This window comes from Cyprinodon variegatus, unplaced genomic scaffold (genome assembly GCF_000732505.1).
Source record: "Cyprinodon variegatus isolate N-32 unplaced genomic scaffold, C_variegatus-1.0 Scaffold638, whole genome shotgun sequence".
Classification (NCBI taxonomy): domain Eukaryota; kingdom Metazoa; phylum Chordata; class Actinopteri; order Cyprinodontiformes; family Cyprinodontidae; genus Cyprinodon; species Cyprinodon variegatus.
The window spans coordinates 345,667-359,455 of NW_015151091.1; the positions used below are offsets into that span (position 1 = coordinate 345,667).

At 39.1% G+C, this 13,789-nt stretch overlaps 1 protein-coding gene across 6 annotated transcripts in view; it reads right to left on the reverse strand.

Moving 5' to 3' along the window:
* Positions 1–13,391, reverse strand: part of micall1 (MICAL like 1) — a 21,747-nt gene extending 8,356 nt beyond the window's left edge. For 2 of the 6 annotated variants that reach the window (XM_015393372.1, XM_015393374.1), the window contains exons 1-7: positions 12,530–13,335; positions 5,218–5,266; positions 3,289–3,430; positions 3,100–3,200; positions 1,987–2,117; positions 728–1,290; positions 593–656 (exon numbers count right to left, since the gene is read on the reverse strand). In XM_015393372.1, coding sequence (XP_015248858.1) covers positions 593–656; positions 728–1,290; positions 1,987–2,117; positions 3,100–3,200; positions 3,289–3,430; positions 5,218–5,266; positions 12,530–12,672 — 1,193 coding nt within the window. In that variant the 5' untranslated portion in view covers positions 12,673–13,335. The other 4 variants (XM_015393370.1, XM_015393369.1, XM_015393371.1 and 1 more) reach the window with 4 other exon arrangements.
* Positions 13,392–13,789: the final 398 nt, after the last annotated feature.

Consider the following 13,789-nt stretch of genomic DNA (forward strand, 5'->3'; position numbering starts at 1 on the left):
TGCTGTTTGCTTCCTGTTGTCATCTAAAGTTTTGGGTGTGTGATTTCGGCGTTAAATGCCAAAAAAAGAAAACGCACTTTTTTGCAATTTTCGTTCGCAGATTTTCAGTTGCCAAATTTTTGGTGCATCCTTAGATGTGGTAGCAAAATGCTGCTACCACCTCAGGAGGAACAGAGTAATAAAGAGTCGACAGGAGGAAAGACTGAATAAATCTATAGGGCCAAAAAATGGAAGGTAAATTGTATAAAGGTGCAGTTGAAATTTCAACTAAGGAGGTTTTAGCATTGATGCAGGTAGGATACCTGCCACACTTATGAACAACAAAAAAATCTGTATCCTTATCTTGAACTTCAGAGTTGATGTTGGTTTATATATAGTAAAACGCCCATAAAACAGATTCAAGTCTGTGGTTGCAGATAAAGAAAATACATGCAGTTCAATGGGATCAATGCTTTTGCAATGTACTAAAACAGACAAACGGCGATGGTTCATACTCCAAGGTATTATTATTATTATTATATTTTTTTAGAATCATTACAAAAATTTGCTAGAAGAGTGATTTGGTAACGTATCTGACAGAAAGCCCACCTACCTTCCAGGAGACTGTGAGCGCTCTCTGGGTTTGGGGGGAGCTGGAGGCTTCAGATGTTCGACTGCTAATAAAAAATGTTTCTCAACAAATGTTCATGCATCTGAGTAAACTTGTTGTCCTGTTAGAGGAACTTACTGGCTGAAGAACTGCTTGCGTTGCAGGCTAGCCGAACCCGGGGAGTCGGGCGAGGTGGAGGGGTGGTCTCTGACAGCGTTCTGGGCGCCGGCACAGGTACACTGGCTTCAGCAGCGTTTTCATCAGAGCCAGAAGGAACATCCCTATTGGATGTTTCAAGAGTTTGTTTTTCTTCCACATTGCACTCCTCATCCTCCTCTTCATCACTCTCATCAAAAGGATTAGGTGGAGAGGAAGGACGTGATTCCTCCTTTTCTTCTTCATCCAAAGACTCTTCCTTATTGCTTGTAACAGTTGTGACAGAGTCATTAGCCGCTGTGTCACCATTAGTTGAGCGTACAGGGGAAGGAGTCTTTGTCTCATCCCTCTCAGAGAGGACGGGGTGAAGAGCTGCGCTGCGACCAGTCCTAGCAGACTGAACCTCCTCTGTTATTTTACTGAGATCCGGACGACCGTTCTGATTGGCTGAAGCGTGCTTTGAGAGATGGTGTGTACAAACCAACGCCCCAGAGTCATTTCCTCTGTAGGATCCAGGCAGGAGGGTGCTGCGACACTCTGTGCACCTGAAGAAAAAAAAAAAACTTGAAACATTTTCCAACAAAAGAAAAGAGCTGTCACTCAAGGAAATCATTAGAACATGTTTTTGCAATTTAGTGTGCTTGAAAGTAGTTTAATCCTGTTATATATGTACATATATCCCATAAAATGAATCCTAAAGAATATTTTAACTGTACAGGATATTTACACTGTAAAACAAAGAAGATATGCTTTTAATTGTTCAATTTGAAAATATATTAGTTCTAAGATGATGGGGATGGGAGGGAAACGTTTCTATAAGAGTATTTCAGAGGAACCATCTAGAGAGAATATATCTTCACCTAAACCTGCATTCAGGTTGGGTTTGATCACTCAAACTGACCCTGGTGTGCTCGAACAAAGCTCATGAGAAATTGCTTAATTCAAAGCAAATAAACAGATTTATTGACTTGATTCTTTATTTCAGGACAATAGATTTAGAATAGCATCCAAAAAACTATACTTAAAGCTAGAATCCATTGTTCTGATGCCCTGATACACCCTGGCTTAACCTGCTGCCTCCATGGAGGCACCACAGGTGCACCTGATCTAAAACAGACTAAAGAACAGCTTCTTTCCAATAATCATTGTTATATTTGTGTGCATATGTTGTGAATATCTCTATACTTATATTCCTTACAGTTTTTATAGTGAGAATAAATCAATTCCTTTCCAATCCTCACCTGAAACAGCTCCGATGGTAAAGCTTGCCATCGATGAGAAACCTCTGCACCAGATGAACGTGTTTCTGGCAAGCAGCACAGGAGCTGCTCAGAGTGCTGCTCTTGACCACAGTGACCTCCTCTGCACCAGTCTGTGCAGGCAGCACCAAATGGATGCAGCACGTTGTTTGCAGGAAGGGGGGGGACAGGGACGAGACATCAGGGGAAGGGACAAGATGGACAGCAATGAGGGAGGGGGGAGATCACACATGGAGTCAGGAATTGAGGATATGGATAATTCATTCTGAGTTATCTGGCTAAATCTAGAGCTCATTGATTCATATATGTGCAGCTTCCAAAAGCAGCAAAAAGAAAATGGTTAAAGTGAGTCTTAAAAAAGCAAACAAACAGGTTAATAATCAAATCGTGTTTTTTGGTGACTAAAAGTGTGATGTGCTTTACATTCTTGGGATTTTCCAAGTGTGTTATGTGTTATTTAAAGGGCTTAAAAGGCAACGCACTGCAAATCCTGACACACAAACTGTTAGAATAATACCATGGTTAGTCTTAAATATAAAAATAAGATGATTAGGAAAGACTGACCTAAAGGGTTTCCTTTACTTAACCCAACCCTACCCCCACACTACTGCCTAGGCTCAGGACCAGAGAGTGAAGGGAGCACCAGATGTGAGGATGAAGGACAGGAAGAGGAATGAATTTCCATCTACAGACATGAGGAGGAGGTGAGAGGGTCATGATGCCAGATTGGGACAGAGGAAAGAAGTAGGAGCCGTGCAAGAAAAAAGAAAGACAGGATACAGAGTCTATCTTTATAGGCTCATTCTATCACTAGGGTTCACCCCCACACAATGGCCACACAGTGAAGGGCAGCTATATAAACCCCAACGAAGATTAGTGTTTTGTTGCCAATTGATACCAAACAGTTCATGCAAAATCATGTTGATATATTAAAAAAAAAGAAAAAAAGAAGAATTTTACTTGCTAATACTTGTTGCTATCATGCAGTTGTAACATATGCTATTCATGAAGATCAAAAATCAAACAGAAAACAGCAAAGTGCTCAGATATGTGTTAACTTTAAATAGTTTTTTCCCCATGCCAGATCACACATACCTCAGCCTCATCCCCCTTGTCTTCCAAAAGAGTTGGTGGTTTTTTCTGGGCTGGTTCATTATGACTGACTGTACTAAGCCTCTTCATAGAAGGGGGGTTCGCTGTGGGGGAAAATACCAAAGCAGTCTGTATCAGGCTTCAGGACCACAGGTTAAAAAGCTCAGCCTCATGGCGGCAGGCTAAACCAACCTTGTGATTTGTTGTTAAAAAAGTTGTAATACTGGGACACATATGTGATAACGCTCAGTCGGTCGGGGACTTTCATGGACACCATGTCTTCTGCGTCCAGCAAGGCTGGAATTCCCAGCTCGGTCTCTGCCACCTCAAAGGCCTGCAGGAAAAACAATGACAGGAATGACAAAGACAGAAAATGAGCTGATCACCGGTCAGGTCAACAGATGCCTACACCATGAAACTGGTTATACACAATGAGGCTATTATTTGCTCATTTAGCTAAGCTTTATAATACAGATGTTATATGACATTATCAAATGCATTTTTCCATCGATGATACAAACAGAGGATTTGCATGCAGAATTTAAAAAAAAGTTTATTCTTAAGCTTATTTTGACAGGTTTTTATTCATTTGTTTGCTTCAAGGTTGATTTATTTTTTATTTTTTTCATTTAATCATTTCAGGAGATATTATTTGTGGCAATTATATTTCATAAAGATACTTTAGGAATTAAAAGGACAATTTTTTTAACCCAAATTTTGTTTGAGCCTATTTATTTCAACATATTTTTTTTTCTGTTATAATAGTCAGACATTTCTCTTTGAGGCAGCTTAATCTGGTCTGAGCTTTATCTTGATGGACAGATGTACCATGACCATAAATAACTGGGAAGCAATGGGTTCACTGGGCTTATGCTTTGAGCACAGGATAACTGCAGCAGTCCTGTTGAACTTTGGGGAAAAACAAACTAACATATTGAAAATTCAAAGGTGTATTAGAAGCTGCTGTGCTGACAGGGATTTATGCAAACTGCATTTTATTTTTACATGCGTTTTCTTTTGTTTTCTAATTGAAATACATTTTATTTTTTGAAATACGTGTGACAAAAATGTAAAAGAATTAGAAATCAGAAAGACTTTTTACACTGTACATTATGAGCTTAATAATGAAAGAGTCATGTCAAAACAGGGAGTAAACATGCCAACATTAGTCCTCATCATTAAACCATCATCAGCAGGAGGAAGATGAATCCCTTGACAACTGTTGCCCTTTCTGTTCAGTTATTTATAGCTTTATATACAAGTGGTAAAAATCATGTCTGGTTATTCCTTTGTTGGGCCGGCACACTGCAAAACAATGAAATCTATATAAGCAACTTTTTTAATAATATTTTATATTTTGTATTCTTGAATTGAGGACATGAGACACTGCCAGTGGAACAGGACAATTTACATTCAAAATAAGAAAAGACAATTGCATTGTCTTATTTCAAGTGCATACTATCTAATTATCTTATTTTAAGAGTAATAATACCCGTTCCATTGGATAATAATCTTTGTCTATGTCTAGATCGTTTTTGCAGTGCACATTGAAGCTGTTCTGCTAAAACCCCTGCAATAATTAAAAATTCTACTTTAATAAGTTTAGATCTAAAAAAATTTGATTTGCATCCATAGAGTGAACAAAAATAAGGTTGAATGGGACTTTTCAACTCAAGCTTAAATAAAACTTTAGCAACAATTTCTGTAAAAGCAGAAATACAGGCCACATCCAGTCTCCAGCTAGGGTGTACAGGCTCTCCTTTAGTTACCTCATTTATAAACGGTTCAAAAGATGATGAAAGTTGTGCAGATTTGGGATTAAACATGATCCACTCTCACAACTGCTCAACAGTCTAATGTGAGGAATGTGCTTTTCCCTAACCTTGAATGCACCACCTGTCTTCCTCTCCCCCTGAGCTCAAACTCCACCAGGATAAAGTAACATACTTGTGCATGAGCTGTTAAATAAACCAAAGCCATGCAAACCATGACTGCATGGACCCAGAAAAACAGGCAGATAAAAGACCCGACACCCAACAGCTAGCTAGCTAGAACACGCTAATGGATGTTCTTCATCCAACAGCAAGTCGTTTCACAAGAAGGAGAGCTTCAAGGACTCACCAGACGGTTGTTCTCGTAGATGTTTTCTTTTGACAGTGAATCAAAGTCTCTGAAAGAAAGAAAAACACAAATTATCATGTAGCTCCTGTAATTATAGACCCTCAGTTCACCTTTTAAATCGTACAAGCCATGTCCCAACATGGCTCCTTTGGAATTACTATTAAATTGTTTGGGTTGTGTTGGTTCAAACTGTGTAATATTGTTTATTTTGCAAAGATATTTTAATACTAATTTAACAGCTGCTATTCTGTTCTTCTATTTGGTGGTTTTATTCTGTGAATTAGTAAAAGAAAAGATCAGATTGATTGCTGCTGCCATTTTTCCACCCCTCCAGACTTATAACTGGATGCATTAAAGGAAAACAGATGTGGGACACAAAATTAAAGGTATCCCATGAAAAAAACATTTTTGAAGATCCTCCCTAAATAGTACAGTACTGTATTTAGCCAGCTGATAGTCTTACTCATCATCTTTCTATTAATAGCAGGGCAGCTTGATGTACAGTAATGGTGAGCTGATCTGCCTCACACCCACCACAGCTGAGAATATCCACTCTTTACATAAATGCCATATGAGGCCAATAAACTGCCAGAACAAAAGGAGAGAAACAGCAGCAACAAACTAGCATGGGGCTGGTAATTACAAGGCTGAGCTCTGAAGTGCTTGGAGCACACATGCACAGCCAGACTCCTGCAAGCAAACTTCCTGCAGTAAAACTGGAAAACATCTGAACAGCTCTGGGATAACTGCTCATGTGTCTGGATGTAAACGTGTACTGAAGCATGAGAAGAAAAAAAAAAATCCCTAACCTAGGTGAAAGCTTGTGGTTCTTTCAAGAAGGCAAAAATTCCTCTAAATGACCTTAGTGTTGGAGGCTCACAAAGTGACCTCTGTTCTCTCTAATCTAGTTTCCAAGACTGCAAACACGCAGCAGCTCTAATATCTAGACTGTTCGAAAGTCCTCCAACATGGCAGAAGGTAAAGAGCAGAGTAACGCTCCCTGAAGCAGTTGGTACATGTTTTATCTAGATCCACGTCCACCAGGCCTAGGTGACAAAGACATGTATGACGAGGCAAGGCGTGCAACTGGAATTGCAATCCTAATCCTCTGTGACTCGGCCTCACTCTGGGTTTATTTTGGGATTGAGTAATGCTGAGGAACAGTGAGTCTCTGTGTGTTGGTCGTTTAAAATCCTCATGATGAAGAGTTGGCTATGTTGGTACATCTGGGAAATTTATCTCAGCCAGACACAAAATATTTAGACACAAAATAAACTTTATGGAGTTAATGGGCTACTTCAGTGACATCCCCTAGCTAAAAATTTAGTAAATTACAAAAATGCAATTGCTTGTCTTTGTTTTTACAATAAACCAAAGACAAGAGAATTCATACAGTTAAGACAACTGATATTACATGTATTTAATTCAAATTCAACACACCCTTAACATAATTCTTTACACGTGGAGAAAATAGTCCAAAAATATTAGAGATCATTGCCAATTGCAATGAGGGAAAACGACCCTGAGTGCACCGGGGGGTCCAGCAGGAGACATGGATCACAGGTTTAAACCTAAGGATAAAGTTGCTTACACAACATGGAAGTTGCAGAAGGAGGAAGCTATAAGTGACGACCATCAGATTCCTGAAGAGGCAGCTGGTCAGAAACCAACAACTGACTGCATAAGACGCGCAACAGGACTTTGTGGCAGGAGCCACAGGGCTCCAGTTTCTACAGTAAGGGACATAATCTATAAGTGTCCTTTCTGAAAACAGCTTGGTGTTCTGGATGTTTTGGAACAGTGGTTCTCAATCCAGGTTGTCAAGTACCACTGTATGTTTTAGATTTCCCTCTGCTGCAGTACACCTGCCTCAAATGATTTCACAAACTCCTCACCAGCTATCAAGGTCTTTGACTGTAGAAGCCTATTAATCATTCCTTCACATAAGTCAAGCATGTAGCAAAAAGGAGGTGCCTAAAACTCGCAGGAAAGTGGTAGTTGAGCACCTCTGTTTCAGATGATCAAATGAAGTATGTATAACCCGAGCTCTGCCTTACTGAAGAGGTAATTCAGCAATTAATCCAGCAGCGTTGGAGCAGCATCCAAATATGCAGGGTGGTCAAGCAGCAGAGAGAAAAATTCAATGATAACTCTGGAGGAGCTGCAAAGACCCACAGCTCATTTAAGGGGGACACCTGTCAGTCGTGTACTCCACAAATCTGTTGTTAATGAAATAAAGGATGTAGGAAAGGCATGGAGGATAGGAGGATACTCTGGTCAGACGAGGAAAAAAAAATCCCCTAAAAGGTTTCAGTGAGCTGCATTAAAAATGCTTGTGCAGCAGGAAAACAGACACCGCATTTTCCAACGCCGATTTAAGCATCTCAGTCACCGAGACATGTACATCATGAGTGGATATGAAGGACAACAAAGGTACAACCAAAGCCAAATGTTTTTAAGTCGCTAAAGATTTTAATGAGTGGCATTACAGCTTCCAACTACCAAATATCTGCTCGTTATTAGAGACTGGTTGTGCATAGTAATGACTCAGAGCGCTGAATGCAATGCTAGCCTCACTTGGCAAACCCGTACAACCTGTATATACAAAGCTGGGAAACCATCCACCACGTCTCCTACATGGTCTCTCCCAAAAAATACCACTTAAAACTCTCAACTTTGCGGTTGTAGAAGACAAAGTGTGGAAAAATGTGTTACTCATACCAGTGCAGGAGATGAGGTAGCTTAGACTAAGAGGTCTGGCTGTAATCTAACTACCGGTACTCCTCTTGCAGTGGTAGCTGCTGACATTGGCCACAGGAATTATGATGACACCTCTGCTTCGCATCACTGCGACTTGGATGAAATTGGCTGGCTGGAGCATTCAGTACAGGGCAACAATGGCCTGAATCCACATTAATGACAAATCCAGTCTGACAGGCAACATTTCAGACTAGCAGGGCTGTCTGCCTGGATCAGTGCAAGTCCTGTTGATAATTTGCTGAGATTTAGAAAGTTAAACAGTGGGACATTCAGGGACTCACAAAAGAAATATTTAGGGTTCCTGATTTAATGTTCTTTAGGCTCTTCAGATGGGCTCCTCATGCCGTCATACCCCATTCCACTGGCTTAGCAGGGATTTAAAAAACACAATATTTACTGTTCTGCATTCAGACAGATTTCTGTTTGCACTCAGAAACAAGCAAGATGTTAACAATCTTCAAATCAGCCCAGCAGATGCTTATTTCTTTGTCCCAGAGTGCCAGGGGAAGGACACAAATGCATGATTTACAGAAGGCGTGTGTACAATTCCAGCCACAACAATAGAAGCTGTTGACTTGCTCAAACAGGAAATCCTAAGCACAGGCGCTACCAACAGAGCAGCATTATGCTACCCAGAAAGGGCATCTAAAGGGGGTCGTATGCAGTGCAGATTATCCGTGAATGGATACTGTCAAAGTGTGAAGGGAGGGATTGTTTCAACAAGGGCCGAAAGATACTGCAAGAGAAACAGAAATCACAATGTTTACATTTTCTGCAGCAAAACAACAATAAAATATGACATCAAGAGATTAAGAATAAATCTGAGATTAAAGGAATTATTTAGCGGCGTAAAACTACATTTACTGTAAAGCTAAAAATCTGACTCACTCTTTAAAAAGAAAACACTCTAATCTGCAACTTAAAGAGAAGGGAGACGGAGACGTGTCTACACCGTTTTGATGTGAAATAACTGCTGGTAGTGAAAGAGTTTCTGTTTTAGTTTAAATCTATTTTTAAATGTGTTCACACAAAACCATTGTTACGCTTCTTTAGCTAAAAATATATAAACCATCATGCATTTCTAATTTCTACAGCTCCATCCGTATTTTCACCTGTTCTCAATAATCTAAACAAGCAAAGCCTGCTTTGCAGAACGATGTGTTTCCATTAGATAGCATCATGTGACATGCAATGTGATGTGAGCATGCAAATGCTGGAATGTTGATGCAACTGTAATCTGTGCAGAGTGAAGGCTGATGTTATACTGTACCTGAAGCAAGAACTAATAATTATTCCAAACTGAAAACATCAGCTGAATGTTTTTTAAGGGAATCTTAAAAAACACCTTTAAAATTTAGAATGATAATCAACTTTGATGGCCAACTTGTTTTACATAAACAAGGAATTTTAATTCGGTTTTCCGTCACTGACATCTTAATCACCAGTTTGAACAACAGCAAGAGTAGAAGGAATGCCTAAAGGGACAAAAAGGAAAAGATAAGACAAGAATAAAAGAAGCATCAACAAGTGTCCGTTTGTAGTTAATCTGTTCTTATAAAGAAGGAAGGCAAGTAGTAATAGTAAGGGATACGCAGGTTGTGACAGTTATGCTTTTGGTGCTAAAATTGGATAAAGTTGATCATGATCTGTAGGTTAAAAAAAGAAATTTTCGCCCTATTCATGATATGCAAAATTAAGAAAACCTCCACCAGCAGCATAAACTTTCCTCCCTCTTACGAGTTAACTCAAAATCAGAAACCAGTTTCCAAATAAGTAAGGTGCTATTCCTTTATGCTTTGTTGGATTACAAACATGGAACTGCTGGAAAATGTGTATTTTTTAGTTCAGTTTAACTGATCAAAATAATCTTAATCTAAGTGAACCTAAAATACACTCAATTACCAAAAGCATTCACTTATGCATCCAAATCATGGTAATCTGATGTTCCCACCACTTCCATGAAAGTTTCTACAAACTCATGAAAGAATGCATCACTCTCAGTGGATCAGCGTTTTCCAGCATTGCATCGTGTTAAAATTCCACCTGAGCATATGGTCTAGTTGTAAACTGAAGGAGTGGGGAAAGAGGATGCTGAGCAAATGGTGTGCAGAGGTCACCAACTTCCTGCAGAGGCAACTATCATAGACCTTCAAACTACAACTCTACAGATTAGCTCAAGAACAACGTGAAGAAAGCCTTCATAAATGTGAGGGGGGGGGGGGGGGGGGGGGGGGGGGGGGGGGGGGGGGGGGGGTTGGTTGCGCTGTGGGGTCATTTTTTCGGAATCTGGGCTTGGACCATTAGTTCTCATTCTCCCTCTAACATAACTGGATCCATTTAAAGAACAGTCCTTACAGACGTGGAAGAAAGAGGTTTGAGTTGAGCTCGACTAGACTGCACAACAGGACATTTGGGATGAATAGTGTGGCAACTGAGAGCCAGGCCTTTTAGTGCAACATCTGCCTATGAACTCACAAATGTGTGGCAAAGAATGGGCAGTATTTTCCCATGAACAAGCTCCTAAACATTATGGACAGCCTTCCTAGAACAGCTGAAGCCATCATGGCAGTAAATGAAGGGTCTGAACATATGGATTATGAACGGAATGTCACTTAGGTTCATATGCGAGTCAAGGCAGGTGAGTGAATTCATTTATCATATAGTGTAGGAAACTAATTTGATCCACAGACATAAGAACATGCCTGAGTCCTTCAACCTATAACTGAAAAGTCAATGAAATATTCATCTAATTCAACTAATAGGTAACTCCACAGTCACCATAGTCTGGTCCAGGACAGGATGCTACAAAGTACATTAGTTGGGAATCTGTTAGTTGATTCTCACCCTATCTTTATTATTAAATCATGATCAGAAAAGGACTTATTTAATGATAAGGAGCTGCACACAGACAAGTGAAAGTACAGTAACATTATTAAATGCTGAGATACATAGCGTGGAATAAACAAATGTAAGTTGCTGAGAAATATTAAAAGAGTAGAGAAAAACTTTTTGCAGAGAAAAACAACAATATGTGATGAAATTAAAGTGCGGAGATATTTGCATCATTTGAAACTGAGCCCTTTGATTTGAATACTTCTTCACTGTTGGGCATAAAGCTGACTTCTTTGTCTTGTACATTTTGTATATTACTTCTAGATGACTACTATATTCAACTGCTGCTGCATAAAGAAATTGCATTGTGAGAAAATGTCCTGCTGTTGACCTCACCCGAACCAAAATCAAGTCATTCTAAACCCTCTTCCCTATAAAAATCCACCTAAATCACACAGAGATTGCGTTCTGTGGTATTCTGTGTGCTCTCTGTGTTAGAGCAAAAAGGTCAACGTCTCACTAAAGCTCTATCAATCACACAGAACAGTTACGGATTATACAATGATTAAACATTGGTCAAATGTACAAGATTATGACATGATTTATTAGAATAATATTAAAATAAGATATATAATGAATTACGGCACTAATTGTAGTAGTTCTCAAACTTCTAACAAACAGACTGATTTAAGCAATTATCTTTGAAACCAATTAAAACCCCGATACTAGTGTAAAAATATGGCCAGAGGCTCCCTGATCAGGATTTTCCTGGGAGATTTCCTACCATCTGATCTTTCTTTCTAAGGAATGACAGACACTAAATGTACTGTAAGTTTCCTGACAAGCTTAACATAAAAAGGGCAAACTAGGTTATATTTATGCATCAAAGCATCATCTCATTCTTTTAAAAAAGCCAAAAAAGTGTACACAATTACATGGTATTACCTGATTATTTCACAGACCCCAGATCATGCCATTTGGTGACTCTCAACCCATTCACTGAATATAAAAAATTTTCCCCATCCATGGCCATTTAATGAAGGAATACAGACACAATTTCAAGTGAAGGAAATTCCTGTTCTTGCTATTTTGACTGAAACAAATACAAGTCCTCACAGGCAGGGAGGAGTTGTTCCCTATGATAGACCACCAAAACACAACAGCTGATGCTGTGGTATCTTGTGTGGGGTTGAAAGGTGGAAAGGAGCAGTCATTATCACAGACACGCAGCAAGGCTTGTCCCACACTGTTAAACATTTCATCAGGGGGACTGCAACAAATCATGCTTCTAGATGCAAACCAATTGAAGATTAAATTGTTCCACACAGTTGGTTTCAGTTCATAAAGATGCTTTTTCTCATTTAATGTGGACATAAAAGGGACAAATGCAACACTAACCAGCCACTTCTTTTAACCAGATGGTATTATGCACTAATTCTGACTGGTGTATATTATAAATAGGATCTATCTGTCATGTATTTATGGGAATCTCTGGGAGTTTTTAACCTTTGGAGTAACTTGATTAAATATTTCTGTATGTTGATTCCTCTTAATGGAAGTCTACATGATTCAACTCAAGAGTTTAAACTTATTTTGAATTTTTGAAAGACCTATTTACAGTTTTAGAACCAACAGCTGTTTTATATATTTTTACCAAAAGGTTTAAAACACTATAAACTGTTAAATCAAAAAGTACATGGTGAAGTTTGATGTGACTTACATCAGTTCTGGTCTGTGGCGATGGATGATGGCACAAAACGCCAAACCGTCCCGAAAGGACGAAGACATGTCCCTGATTTCCACATTGCTGTAGTTTTCACATTGTATCCGACACCACTCCTGGAGAGCCTTCAGAGATCCCATCCTGTTACTGTCCAGGACTCATGCGCATCTGTATTCAAACCAAATGAAAATCGATGTCTTTTAGTCTCAAACGGCGTCAGGAGACAGGAAACCACCGCAGCGGCAGGAGGAGGAGCAGCGTGCTGCTGCAGAGGGTCGATCAACAGACAGCCAACCAGGCAGGCAACACCCGAACACAGACGAGAAAAGGCGGTGCATTCATCCACGTCCACCGTGTCACGTTAGAAACATGGCTCACAGTCGTAAAAGAAGTTAGCTAACTATTGCAAGTACAAAGAAAAAAATAAATTAATTAAAAAATCCTTAGGTTCATTTCCTGTCTGAAACTATCAAGACACTAACAGCCATACGGTTACATGTAACCTCGAGTCTGTTGCTATAACGCCACCAAGTGATATTTAGAGCTGATAGAGGCACCTAAAAACAATTCTGAAATGCCATTTATCTCATAGCCGTATTTTCCAACGGCTATGAGATGATAGTTTTCTCCTTGACGAAGACCACACCGCGGTTTTAACCACCGAGACTTTACCTTCAAACTCTCCTGAAAATCTTAAGTTTAAAAATAGAAATATATATATATATATATTTAAAAAAAAACTCTGCATGTGATATAACTCAAAAATAGCTAGCTTCTGTTTTGTTTATCTAAAATTTCCGTCGGCACACCTGCAACGTTTCTTCTTCTTTTAACTCATAATTGTTGTTCCTCCTTTTGGCCATCTGGGGGAGTTGCACGACAAAAGACGCAAAACGTTACGTCAGCGAGTCTGCCATTTTATGAGTTCTTTATGTTTCTTTTGCCTACATCATACAAAATGAAACATAAACGGATACCACTGCTGTTACAGGTAATAATAACAAAAAAATAATATTAAATAAATGAGAGTATACAAATAAATTAAATTAGATAGATAGATAGATAGATAGATAGATAGATAGATAGATAGATAGATAGATAGATAGATAGATAGATAGATAGATAGATAGATAGATAGATAGATAGATAGATAGACAGATAGATGGGTGTTGTAGGCTAATTGGTAATTTCCCCTAAAACTATTCTCAAATACTTCTTTTTTCAGCTTTGCTACCCCTTAAAAATAAACCATGACTC